Genomic DNA, 13,788 nt, shown 5'->3' on the forward strand with positions numbered 1-13,788 from the left:
GCTGTGCACAAGTGATGCCCTCACAATCTGATAGATTTGGAACACTTCTGCAAGGAAGAGTGGGCAAATATTGCCAAGTCTAGATGTGGCAGGCTGATATACTCCTACCCCAAAAGACTGAATGCTGTAATTAAATCAGAAAGGTGCCTCAACAAAGTATTAGTTTAAGGGTATGCACACTTTTGCAACCAGCTTATTGTATGTTTTTTATTTTTTATGTTCCCCCCGGAGGCAGCACAGTGGTGTAGTGGTTAGCGCTGTAGAACAGGCTAAGGCGGCTAGATATAATGAGATGAGATGTCCCCCCCCCCCCCCCCCCCCCCACAGTGGTGTAGTGATTAGCACTATTGCCTCACAGCAAGAAGGTCCTGGGTTCAAGCCCAGCGGCCAGTGAGGGCCTTTCTGTGTGGAGTTTGCATGTTCTCCCGTGTCTGCGTGGGATTCCTCCGGGTGCTCCGGTTTCCCCCACAGTCCAAAGCAGGTTAGGCTAACTGGTGGCTCTAAATTGACCGTAGGTGTGAATGTGAGTGTGAATGGTTGTTTGTTTGTCAGCCCTGCGATAGTTTGGCGACTTGTCCAGGGTATACCCCGCCTCTCGCCCATAGTCAGCTGGGATAGGCTCCAGCTTGCCTGTGACCCTGTAGAACAGGATAAGCATCTATAGATAATGGATGAATGAATGGATGAATGGATATTTTCCCCCTAACAGATTTGTTTGATTTTCAATTGAATTGTGCAGGTTATAGGTCACATTAAAGGTGGGAAAAGTTTTTAAATTATTTATCATGGTCTCTTTTTTTTTTTTTTTTACATCAGAAACTATGATTTTCACGGGGTGTGTAAACTTTTTATATCCACTGTATGTTGCAACAATGTATCTTTCATTTCTTGGTGGATATCTTCTCGCCACCCTTCCCACTGACTATTGTATTACTTTTAAAACCCTTTTTCTGATATATAAACACAGCATATTTTATCAGAACCTGAAATTAAAAAATCTACAAAGTGAAAATGTTTTCCCAGGAGAAATGTATATAGCTCATATTTGTGTTGCTCTTATAAAGCATATAAAACTAGAATTGTTTGTTTTTTTATATTTTATATATTGTTTGTGATATTGTATATCACATACTAAAAAAATTACATCCGAGCTTCACCCCCAGAACCTGGGCAATGCTGGGTAACCTGCTAGTATATAATAAGTGGCAAAGTTTTTGTTTGTCTGTCTTGAGCTAATGTCGCCCTTTCTCAACAGATTTTCAGATTTGGCAAGTAGGTCAGGGGATGACCCAGAATTTTGCAGATATAAACAAAATTCATGTACAGGCCACAGGGAGGTCCCTGGGGGGCACAACAGCCACCCACCCGCTCCCTCAATGCCTTTCAAGTTACATTTATCAACAAAAACTCTTGACAGATCTTCACTAAATTTGGCATGTAGGTACAGGAGATGGCCACAATTTGGCAGAACTTAGAAATTCCATATTTGGGCCCCAGGGGGTTCCCCGGGTGGGCCCCAGGTGGTGGATGTTTGGATTTTTGTTTGTCTTGGGTTAACATCACCATTTCTTGATGGATCTTCAATAAATTTGACATTGGAAGTCTGGGGACAACCCAGAATTTTGCAAAACCCGGGCAACGCCGGGTAACCTGCTAGTATGTGTATATATATATATATATATATATATATATATATATATATATATATATATATATTAGTGTGTGTGTGTGTGTGTGTGTACTGTGCAAAAGTCTTGCCCTATTTTTTTTCCCATGCAAACTTTGTTATGGATTTCTATTTTATGATTTCTACATTAGCCCTGCAATGATCTGGCGACTTGGCCAGGGTGTACCCCGCCTCTCGCCCATAGTCAGCAGGGATAGGCTCCAGCTTGCCTGCGACCCTGCACAGGATATGCGGTTATGGATCATGGATGAATGAGTGGATGGACTTCTACATTATCGAGTCAGTACAAAAACATTTTAGAGTTCCAAATGTTCATTTTCCAGCACAAAATTAAATGTGACAGAAAAAAGTTTGTGTCTGGGTTGTAGGTAACATGAGAGACCACTTTTCAGATTAAAAAAGAAAAGAGAATGAAGGCTCCTGGGTTTTGCTGCAAAATTAAGATGCAAGTGTCACAGTCAAAGTGTCCAGAGGAAGTATATTGACTTCATATACTAGTGCATTTCACACAATATCATAAAAACATTCACTATTTTCCATTGGTTATTTAAGAAATTGAAAATTTAATATGTTCTAGACTCATTACATGTAAACTAAAATGCTTCAAGCATTTTTCTATGTTTACTTTGATAATTATAGCCGACGGCGCAAAACATGTAAATAAAAATCTCAAAATATTAGAGTATTTCATTTTGAGTTTGAGAAAAACAAGATAAATACCATGTATCTATTGGTCTAATTCAGTACACGCAACCACAATCATGGGGAAGACTGTTGAATTGACAGTTGTCCAGACAACGTTCACTGACACCCTCCACCAGGAGGGTAAGCCACAAAAGATCATTGCTGAAAAAACTGGCTGGAAAAGGTTTACAAGCAACAGGGATGACTGCATCCTTGAGAGGATTGTCAAGAAAAGTCAATTCATGAACTTGGGAGAGCTTTACAAGGAGTGGAATGAGGCTGGTGTCAGTGCGTTAAGAGCCACCATGTACAGACGTCTTCAGGAAAGGGCCTACAACTGTTATATTCCTAATATCAAGCCACTCCTTAACCACACACAATGTTGGAAGTGTCTTACCTGGGCTAAGGAGAGAAAGAACTGAACTGTTGCTCAGTGGTCCAAAGTCCTCTTTTCAGATGAAAGTAAATTTTGCATTTCATTTGGAAATCAAGGTCCTAGAGTCTGGAGGAAGAGCAGAGAGGCACAGAATCCAAGGTGCTTGAAGGCCAGTGTGACATTTCCACAGTCTGTGATGATTTAGGGTGCCATGTCATCTGCTGGTGCTGATCCACTGTGTTTTATCAAGTCCAAAGTCAATGTCGTCATCTACCAGGAGATTTTAGAGCACTTCATGCTTCCATCTGCTGATTTCCTTTTCTAGCAGGACTTGGCACCTGTCCACAGTGCCAAAACTACTACCAAATGGTTGGCTGACCATGATATTAATGTGCTTGATTGGCCAGCTAACTTGCCTGATCTGAATCCCATACAGAATCTATGGGGTGTTTTCAAGAGGAAGATGAGTAATACCCAACCAAAAAATACAGATGACCTGAAGGCTGGCATCAAAGCAACCTGGGCTTCAATAACACGTCAGCAGTGCCACAGGCTGATCGCCTCCATGCCATGCTGCACTGATACAGTAATTCATGGTAAAGGAGCCCCAACCAAATATTGAGTGTAGAAATGAACATCCTTTTCAGAAGTTGGACATTTCTGTGTTGTCAGTCATTTTTTTGATTGATCTTAGGAAATATTCTAATAATTTGAGACACTGGATTTCTGATTTTCGTGAGTTATAAGCCATAATCATCAAAATTAAAGCAAAAAAGGCTTGAAATATTTAACTTTACGTGTAATGAATAGAGAATATATGAAAGTTAACCTTTTTGAATTAATTTACAAAAAAAAAACAGAGAGTCATCTATATTCCCTGCCCTATATACCAACTTTCAAGATATTATTTGCCATATTTTTCAATTTCTGCTGCAGGAAACCAATCCTACCTCTTTATGCTGACCACAGCAGCCCATGGCATAAGGCCACTGGAACTTTGGTCCAAGTGAGCTAAAAATTTAAATTTCTCACATTTCTTAGTATCAAAAGGCACATACAGTGGTGCTTGAAAGTTTGTGAACCCTTTAGAATTTTCTATATTTCTGAATAAATATGACCTAAAACATCATCAGATTTTCACACAAGTCCTAAAAGTAGATAAAGAGAACCCAGTTAAACAAATGAGACAGAAATATTATACTTGGTAATTTATTTATTGAGGAAAATAATCCAATATTACATATCTGTGAGTGGCAAAAGTATGTGAACCTCTAGGATTAGCAGTTCATTTGAAGGTGAAATTAGAGTCAGGCATTTTCAATCAATGGGATGACAATCAGGTGTGAGTGGGCAACCTGTTTTATTTAAAGAATAGGGATCTATCAAAATCTGATCTTCACAACACGTTTGTGGAAGTGTATCATGGCATGAACATAGGAGATTTCTGAGGACCACAGAAAAAGCATTGTTGATGCTCATCAGGCTGGAAAAGGTTATAAAACCATCTCTAAAGAGTTTGGACTCCACCAATCCATGGTCAGACAGATTGTGTACAAATGGAGGAAATTCAAGACCATTGTTACCCTCCTCAGGAGTGGTCAACCAACAAAGATCACTCCAAGAGCAAGGTGTGTACTAGTCAGCGAGGTCACAAAGGACCCCAGGGTAACTTCTAAGCAACTGAAGGCCTCTTTCACATTGGCTAATGTTAATGTTCATGAGTCCACCATCAGGAGAACAATGAACAACAATAGTGTGCATGGCAGGGTTGCAAGGAGAAAGCCATTGCTCTCCAAAAAGAACATTGCTGCTTGTCTGCAGTTTGCTAAAGATCACATGTACAAGTCAGAAGGCTATTGGAAAAAAGTTTTGTGGATGGATGAGACCAAAATAAAACTTTTTGGTTTAAATGAGAAGCGTTATGTCTGGAGAAAGGAAAACACTGCATTCCAGCATAAGAACCTTATCCCATCTGTGAAACATGGTGGTGGTAGTATCATGGTTTGGGCCTGTTTTGCTGCATCTGGGCCAGGACGGCTTGCCATCATTGATGGAACAAGGAATTCTGAATTATACCAGCGAATTCTAAAGGAAAATGTCAGGACATCTGTCCATGAACTGAGGCCCTGTCCACACGGCAACGGATTCAGGTGACTCCGATACAATTGCTTATCATTTAGGCCTAGCGTCCACATGGCACCGGCGTTTTGGGTGCCCAAAATGCAATCTTTTTGAGAACGGGTTCCAGAGTGGAAAGATCTGGCAACGTTGCCGTTGTGAAGTCGTCTGGATGAGTAGAACGGATTTGTTTACAATGACGTCACAACCACATGACTGTGAGTGCTTCACGCTGGGTAGAAGTGTAACGAACTCGATGCGAGTTGTCAACAAATCCTATAACTTGGTTCATGAAACGCGCTTACAAAATATTTTCACTGTGAATATTTATTGTGTAATGGTGTAAAGTGAGAGAGAGAGAGAGAGAGAGAGAGAGAGAGAGAGAGAGACTCTGCCCTTAGGGCAGAGTCAATCCCGCCAGCAAAAATAGGGAAAAAAAGGAGCGATCTCACCTCTTCAGATGTTGGTTTTAGTCCTACAATACATTCCTCAAAAAGGGCGTAGAAGAGCAAATTAATCCATCAACGTGTAGCATTCAATTTATTCCGGACCATTAAAGACGCCACCTTCCGTGTAGAATCATACGTCATCCTCGCCGCCATATTGGATAGGTCAAAGCAGAGAATAAAGATTCATGTGCTGTGTTTAACTGTACCAACAGGTTTACCGTCCAAACGAGATCACATGGGATTACCTTTCACAGGTGCGAAACAACAAATTAATCCATCAACGTGTAGCATTCAATTTATTCCGGACCATTAAAGACGCCGCCTTCCGCGTAGAATCATACGTCATCCTCGCCGCCATATTGGATAGGTCAAAGTGGAGAATAAAGATTAGCTGCGTTTAACTGTACCAACAGGTTTGCCGTCCAAACGAGATCACATGGGATTACCTTTCACAGGTGAGACTGGAAAAATACTTTTCATTGTATTTGGTCATTATAATGTAATTTTATGAACAGATTTTCCTGACTTTGTGGCTAATATGAAGTCTCGCGCATAATAGTTTATGTGCATGCGTCCTTACTTCTTCTATTGTTCTGGTGTCTCCGAAGGGACCGTCTTACAGCGCCCCTAGAGGTGTGGCATGTGTATTGCATCGTTTTCAGCAATCGTTGCATTGCCATATGGACCTGATATTTTACTGATCGTTGCCCATTTGGACGCGATATATTTTTAAATAACATCTCGTTGCCGTTGTTGTGTGGATGTAGCCTGAATCTCAAGAGAAGGTGGGTCATGCAGCAAGACAACGACCCTAAGCACACAAGTCGTTCTACCAAAGAATGGTTAAAGAGGAAGTTAAATGTTTTGGAATGGCCAAGTCAAAGTCCTGACCTTAATCCAATCGAAATGTTGTAGAAGGACCTGAAGTGAGCAGTTCATGTGAGGAAACCCACCAACATCCCAGAGTTGAAACTGTTCTGTATGGAGAAATGGGCTAAAATTCCTCCAAGCCGGTGTGCAGGACTGATCAACAGTTACTGGAAACCTTTCGTTGCGGTTATTGCTGCACAAGGGGGTCACACCAGATACTGAAAGCAAAGGTTCACATACTTTTGCCACTCACAGATGTGTAATATTGGATCATTTTCCTTAATAAATAAATGACCAAGTATAATATTTTTGCCTCATTTGTTTAACTGGGTTCTCTTTATCTACTTTTAGGACTTACTTGTGTGAAAATCTGATTTTTTTTTGGTCATATTTATGCAGAAATATAGAAAATTCTAAAGGGTTCACACACTTTCAAGCACCACTGTAGATAAAGAGAACCAAGTAAAACAAATTAAACAAAAATATTATACCTGGTCATTTATTTATTGAGGAAAATGATCCAATTTTACATATCTGTGAGTGGCAAAAGTATACTTATTGACCAGATGTTTTAATAGAGATAAAACAAACACTATACAGGATTCAAATGATGAGACTAAATGTGACGCTTGTTTGGACATCAGCACATATAGGACTCAAAGGAAATTAAATAGCTGGCAAATGTGCAAAGGAAGTCACAAGAACCAATCATATTGACATCACAGTACCTTTCAGTAAAATAGAAATGAAGACTGCAATTAAGCAAAACTTGAAAGAAAGGTGGCAAAACAGTGGGAAGAAAAGAGAACAGGAAGATGGTTTTATGGAATTCAAAGAAAAAGTAGGTATGATGAAAAGCACAAGAAGAACACAGAGAAGAAACTGTCATATCTAGGCTGCATTTTGGTCATACATGATTAAATAATTACAATAAGAAAACATAATACAGGAAGTTGTGAATTTTGTGGTCAAGAAGAAACAATAGAACATGTTAGGATTTACTGACCAAAATATGAAACAGTGAGGAGGGAACTGAGATTGAACCATGAAGAACTAAAAGTTAAATTTGGATTTGTGGGATCTTTTACAAAGAAGTTCTGGAGAGAAATGCTATTTATTTTTGTTACTCATAAGAGCAAAATTGATGGAGAGAATTATATATTTTTTTAACATTCAAACAAGGTATCCTTGACTTGCGAGTGACGTCAAAGCAAAATAGAAACTTGGATGTTGGCCATGTTGGTGGATATACAAATGCGGGGTCAAGCAACATTCCATACAAAACAGTCACACGTGGGCAACTCTCTTTGTTTTTCCACTTCTTTAAGTGTTCTTTAGCTATGCCATATCTTTGCGCTGTATATGGTTGTGGTCACAACAGTACTCGTGACCGTGGGATGTTCCAATTTTTTAGAATTCCGTCTGTGATTTGGAAAGACGGCGATGAAACTATGAGGGTTAGTACAGAAAGGAGACGAGGGATACAAGAATAAAAGTTACAGTGCAGAGCGAGGAATTAATCAAAAGCTTCAAATTTTAATTTAACAAAAGGCAGCAGTAAAGAATAAAGTATTCAGCCTTGAAATACACACAGTATGATATGTACTTATCACAAAAATACATGCATGTATTTATTATTTTGAAAACCCACCAGCCGACTGATCCGGCACATTTTAATTGTGCGACAGTAATGACGTACATAACAGTGTGATGGAGTCAGTTTTTTTCCCCCTCTCAAAACTTTATTTACAGCATGTAGTACAAACAAACAAGGCACTTCAAAGTCACATACAATTCTTTCTTTTGGTTGAGCAAAATAATTAAATTAAAAAGTAAAATCATCTTCTTCTTTTGGCTGCTCCTGATTAGGGGTCGCCATAGCGGATCTTTCATCTCCATTGCTCCCTGTCTTCCACATCCTTCTCTACCACACCTGCCACTTTCATGTCCTCTCTCACCACATCCATGTATCTCTTCTTTGGCCTTCCTCGTTCTCATGTGCCTCATCCTCAACATTCTCCTTCCAACATGCTCTGCATCTCTTCTCAGGATGTGCCCATACCATCTCAGTCTCAATCTCTCTTAGCTTAATTCCCAAGCTCTCCACATGTGCTGTCCCTCTGATGTGCTCGTTCCTTATCCTGTCCAACCTTGTCACTCCCATCGCAAACCTTAACATCCTCAACTCTGCCACCTCCAACTTTACCTCCTGTCTCTTTGTTAAGGGTACTGTCTCCAATCCATACATCACAGCTGGTCTCACTACTGTCTTATACATCTTATCTTTCACTTTTGCTGGGACTTTCCTATCACAAATGACTCCCAAAATCCTTCTCCAACTGCTCCACCCTGCCTGCACTCTCTCTCATCTCACTATTGCAGCCCCCATTTTCCTGCACAGTTGACCCCAGGTACTTGAATTCACCAACTTTCTTTACATCTACTCCTTGTATCTTCACTATGCTCTCATCCCCATTCTCATTGATGCACATGCATTCTGTTTTGCTACGGCTCACCTTCATTCCAATGCATACCTCCATCTCTCCAAACCCAGCTCAACCTCCTTTGTACTTTCACCACATATCACAATATCATCCGCAAACATCATGTTCCATGGTGACTCTTGCCTCACTTCGTCCGTCAAGCTATCCATCACTCTGGCAAACAAGAAAGGACTCAAAGCAGATCCTTGATGAAGTCCCACCTTCACCTTGAACCATTCAGTCATTGGGGGTGCATAAGCTTTACTCTTGGCGCCGGTCCCAAGCTCGGATAAATGGAGAGGGTTGCGTCAGGAAGGGCATCTGGCATAAAACTGTGCCAAATCTAACACGTGGATTGAAAAAAGTAAAATAAACAAACAAAATATAAAGGGCTTTCTCATATTAACTTAAAGGTATCAAGTAATGAAAACAATTTAATGGCTTTTTTTTTATCATTAATCCGCTTTAATGACTTACTTAAGACCTTAAGCTCATTCCTCCACCTAAGCAGACAGGGTTTTGTTTTAAAATACCTGCATTTATGTATAAAGAATTTTCCAAGTATTAATCAAACTATAACAACAAAATCTAGATTTCTATCAGCAATAAACACCAAATTTGACCATGTTTACAGTCAGAGGTGACAAATCAATGTTTCTGGAGCGTGACGGAGTAGTGTCCGAATATAGTCCTCTATAAAGAAATTTCCTATATAGTGAGTACTGAACGAGTGAGTGAGTTCGGACACAGGGTATGTGGTGAGCACGCATGGCTCAGGAAAAAATGAACGGATAACTCATTTAGACGACTTGTTACTCCCAAGTCAAATAAAGATTACCGTAGTTCAAAAATCGTTCACGGACAATACATCACTACCGCACTCCGCTAACGTTATGGTTATTGTTGGCACCATAACCATATATTACAATAAAAAGGAACAAAATTAATCTTGTTGTTTGAATTACCAAAAACACTGTATAACACAGATACATATTTTAGTAATATTGTTAATTTACATAGACTATTAACCATTTTGTGCTCCTCTTTCAAGCCTATCTGATGCTTCACGTGGCATGCCAACATACTCTTCACCGTTTGGTCCATATCAACAAGTCCACTGTTTTCTTCTTCTTTAAGGTTTTATGGCGGTTGGCAAACCAACGTAAAGGTGCATTATTGCCACCGACTGGGCTGGAGTGTGGAACACGCTCTGTGGGGGGGGGAATGACCCACTTATATTCTTTTAGCTATTTATGAATCTTTCAGAAATTTTGCGGCGACACGACACAAGGATTTACATCTTTCAGGATTGATCCCAGATATCTCTCTTGTCTCAGATGCCGATCCAATGCTGCCTGCCAGCAGACTTTAAGAGAGTCTGGTTCGTAGTTTTCCCCATTTTCTTTCCGCACTTCTGCATAAAACTGCGATAGCACCTTGTCTAACTCACAGCATTCATATGCCACTAGAGAGTAATTTATTTGTCTTTCTGCAGCCCATTTATTAAACACGCAAAGCCAAAAATTCGTACTTTTTTGGTATTTTCATTTTCGCTTGCAGCTTTCAATTGGTTTATCATTTCTTCATCAAATATAGCAAAACGCGGCATTGCTGAGTCAGCAGAGTCAGCCATTTTGTTGACAAAATTTGCTATTTTTTGTAACCGTAACCAAGCAACGAACTAGCCAATAGCATTTCAGAAATACGGCCCCATGTTAAGGAAAAAAAGCCCTCCTTGATTGACCAATCAGAATTGAGTAATTTGGCCCTATGTTTTATAAGATAACGTAATAATATATCTGACTTGCTGCTGTCCCTAATAAACCAGGTAATGTAAAATTATGATGATTAACCGTTGTGAGAGATTTATAAAGCTAATTTCTCAAGTCCAGTTTCCCCACTCCCCTGCGCTTGTAGAGACCAATCAGAACAGCCTTAATTTGCATATTCGAATCCTTCAAAACGTCAATTTATCTTTCAATTGATCTTTCAAACTATTTTCAAAATGTCCTTCAATCTCTCTTTCAAGTTATATTTCAATCTATCCTTCAATAAATGCAAATAAATCATGACATATAAATGGAAATGCGTTTTGTAATAATACATTGAAAGATTTATTGATTGTATTTAATTATTGATATTTATTAGACGTTATATTGATGGATAGATTGACACAAATAATTAAAACAATGTAATAAAATAAATCCTCTCTAGAACAACATATTCCCACAGTTGGTCGCCTTTCGACATGTCACCAGTTTGGGACTTCCACGCCACCGTCCGTATAGTTTGCCTTATTGGTCACATGATAGGAAGCAGGAAATCAACAATGTGAAAACAGAGTGGAAAGTAGTGTAACCAGAACACTTTCAATCTGTGATGCGTCTCAATATTTTTGTTGTGTTTATAGATTGCTATAAAAGGAACCTACATGCGCAACGTTTGATTTGTTTGTGTAACTCGCAAGGCAGTAAGCTAGGTAACGTGTCGTCTAGACCGCCTTGTTTATTTGCATGTTTATTTGTTATTTCAACATAGGATGGGGTTTTTAATTTAAAACAAAATGTGTACATTTTCAGTTTAAACGGACATAATAGGAATTCTTTTCCGCTCCCCCAACATTGGTTGCTTTTAACGCTGAAGTCATTATTTAATGTTTTGTCTTGTTTATCTGATATTGTGGATTTATTTGCTAAACGATAATTTGATCAATCTCGTATTGTCCATTACATGGTTGGTTTAAAAGTAAATGAAACAGGATGTTTTTAACACATTTTAAATACTGTTCCAGATTGGCGCCAGCATAGTTAGATGTGTTGTAGTGAATCGAAGAAATGAAGAGGCAGTAGTTTTCCCAAATCGCAATTTTAAATTATATTTTCTAGTATTGAGGAAAAACTGATAGCCAATCTAGACAGATTAAACCATGTTCTCCTTCTGTGGTATGAACTATATTTGAAATGTATACTTTCTCCACATTTTATTTTAAAGGCAGTTTATTCCCTGAGGATGTCTCTTGTGCATACCCTTGCCACACTGTTGCGGAATAATGGTATTGTGTCCTCTTTATTCCCTTCCACTGAACTTGATCTGTATTTTGTCCGAGTGTTTAAACTTTTTTTCTGTCTTTCATTCTTAGGTGACTCTGTGTTGGATGGCTCAAGCACTCTGACTCTGCAGGTGCCTTGCATACAGCATCTGACATGTCTCTTTGAACAGTACTTGATCTCACGCACACAACAGCACGGCTTCCTGGCTTTGCCATCACACCCAGCTGATACCACCTCGCTGCTCCATGTGCAGTTCCTCTTTGACATGCTACAGAAGACCATCTCACTCAAGGTATGGGATTAGTAAACTACTAAGAATATTTGTTTGCCATAGCAGCAAAGCTGTGTAGTGCCTATATACCAGCAGCTCTTCAGATCGGGCATATAATCCACATATTGCATAAAACCTTTAACATTTTGTAAAATGTATGGAACCTTTGTTAAGTAACTTTTGTTATGCTTATTATGATCCATCAGTAGCAATAATAATAATAATAATAATAATAAAAAATTTATATCGGGCCTTTCACAGACCCAAGGTTGCTTGATGGGGAAAAATAGCAAGACTAAACAAAGGAGGAGGAAGAGAAGTATTCATGGAAAAGAAAAAGTATTTAAATCAGATTTGAAGGTTGAGAAAGAAGAACAGTCACAGAGAAATTGAAGGAGAGAATTCCAGAGCTTGGGGGCCATGGCACTGAAGGACCTGCCTCCCAAGGTGGATAGTGGTGCATGGGACAGTAAGTTAACTGCAGGAAGAGGACCTGAGAGAATGAAAGGAAGAGTAGGGGGTCAGGAGTTCACTGAGTTAGAGGGGAGCCAGGTTATGTCGAGCTTTAAAGGTGAGAAGCAGTATTTTGAATTTTATCCGGGACAGGATTGGTAACCAGTGTAGCTGAGAGAGGATGGGGTGGTATGGGCTGTGCATTTTGTGAGTGAGAACTCTGGCTGTCGAGTTTTGGATGTTCTGTAATTTTTTTTCAGGGACTTTGCAGGGAGGCTAATGAAGAGAGTGAGTTGCAGTCATCAGTACAGGACAATGAAAGCATGAAACAATTTGTGCATCATTATTAGACAGGAATGGGAGAAGGTGTGAAATGTTACGGAGGTGAAAGAAGGCAGTCTTGATGAGGCATTTAATATGTGAGTTGAAATTGAGATCTGGGTCGAATAGTATGCCAAGATTTTTGACCACTGTTGCAGGCTTAACAGGCACACCATCAACGCTGACTGAAAGATTGGAATATTTGGGATGTGAGGATTTAGGGCCAATCAGTAGGACTTGTGTTTTGTCAGAGTTTAGCTTGAGAATGCTGTCATGCATCCAGAGTTTTAAATCAGAAATACAGTCTGTTCGTTTATTGGGGGTGGGGTGTCTGTGGACGAATGTGAGCTAAGATACAACTGAATATCACTGGCGTAACAATGAAAATTAAGGCTATGACTGGATTATCTGGCCAATAGATAGGATGTAGATTAAGAAGAGGAAAGACCCAAGTACAGAACCTTTCCAAGATGATGATAATAATAATAATAAATTTTATTTAAAGCGCCTTTCAGGGTATTCAAGGACACTTAACAATAAAAGTGTAAAAATAAAATCAAGCAATTATAAACAATTAGAAATAATGAAAAATAAGATGAATAAAACGAAGCAGGACAGGAATATATAACAAGTAAACTATCAATAAAACACATAAAACAATAAAATAGCTGGACCATTCTGACACTAAAATAATAAAACCGATTAAAAAAAAAGTATATATTAAAAGGGAAAAGCAAGAGTAAAAAGGTGGGTTTTTAATTGTGCCTTAAAAGAAGAGAGAGAGGTACACTGCCGCAATGAGAGGGGGAGAGAATTCCAGAGTTTAGGCCCAGCTACACTAAAAGCTGGTGGTGCAGCAGTAGCACGTGGTGGCCTCTCTGGATCCAAAATGGTGTTTTTTTTGGGGGGGGGGTTGGTGTCATTTTGCTCCTTTGCTCGACCCTGTACAGCACATGGACATCGGATTAACTGGTCTTCGTGTCTACCATCACCAGACACTCCTTCAATACAGATACCATGCAGAAA

The 13,788-nt window shown here is 39.4% G+C and overlaps 1 protein-coding gene across 6 annotated transcripts in view; it reads left to right on the plus strand.

The window, feature by feature from the left end:
- The first annotated feature begins 10,973 nt into the window (after positions 1–10,973).
- Positions 10,974–13,788, plus strand: part of stk11ip (serine/threonine kinase 11 interacting protein) — a 210,335-nt gene continuing 207,520 nt past the window's right edge. For 5 of the 6 annotated variants that reach the window (XM_060919084.1, XM_060919086.1, XM_060919087.1 and 2 more), the window contains exons 1-3: positions 10,977–11,146; positions 11,659–11,719; positions 11,807–12,009. In XM_060919084.1, coding sequence (XP_060775067.1) covers positions 11,677–11,719; positions 11,807–12,009 — 246 coding nt within the window. In that variant the 5' untranslated portion in view covers positions 10,977–11,146; positions 11,659–11,676. Of the gene's footprint in view, positions 11,147–11,658; positions 11,720–11,806; positions 12,010–13,788 lie in introns of all 6 variants that reach the window. The other variant, XM_060919085.1, reaches the window with a different exon arrangement.

The sequence above is a fragment of the Neoarius graeffei genome, chromosome 4, assembly GCF_027579695.1.
Source record: "Neoarius graeffei isolate fNeoGra1 chromosome 4, fNeoGra1.pri, whole genome shotgun sequence".
Classification (NCBI taxonomy): Eukaryota; Metazoa; Chordata; class Actinopteri; order Siluriformes; family Ariidae; genus Neoarius; species Neoarius graeffei.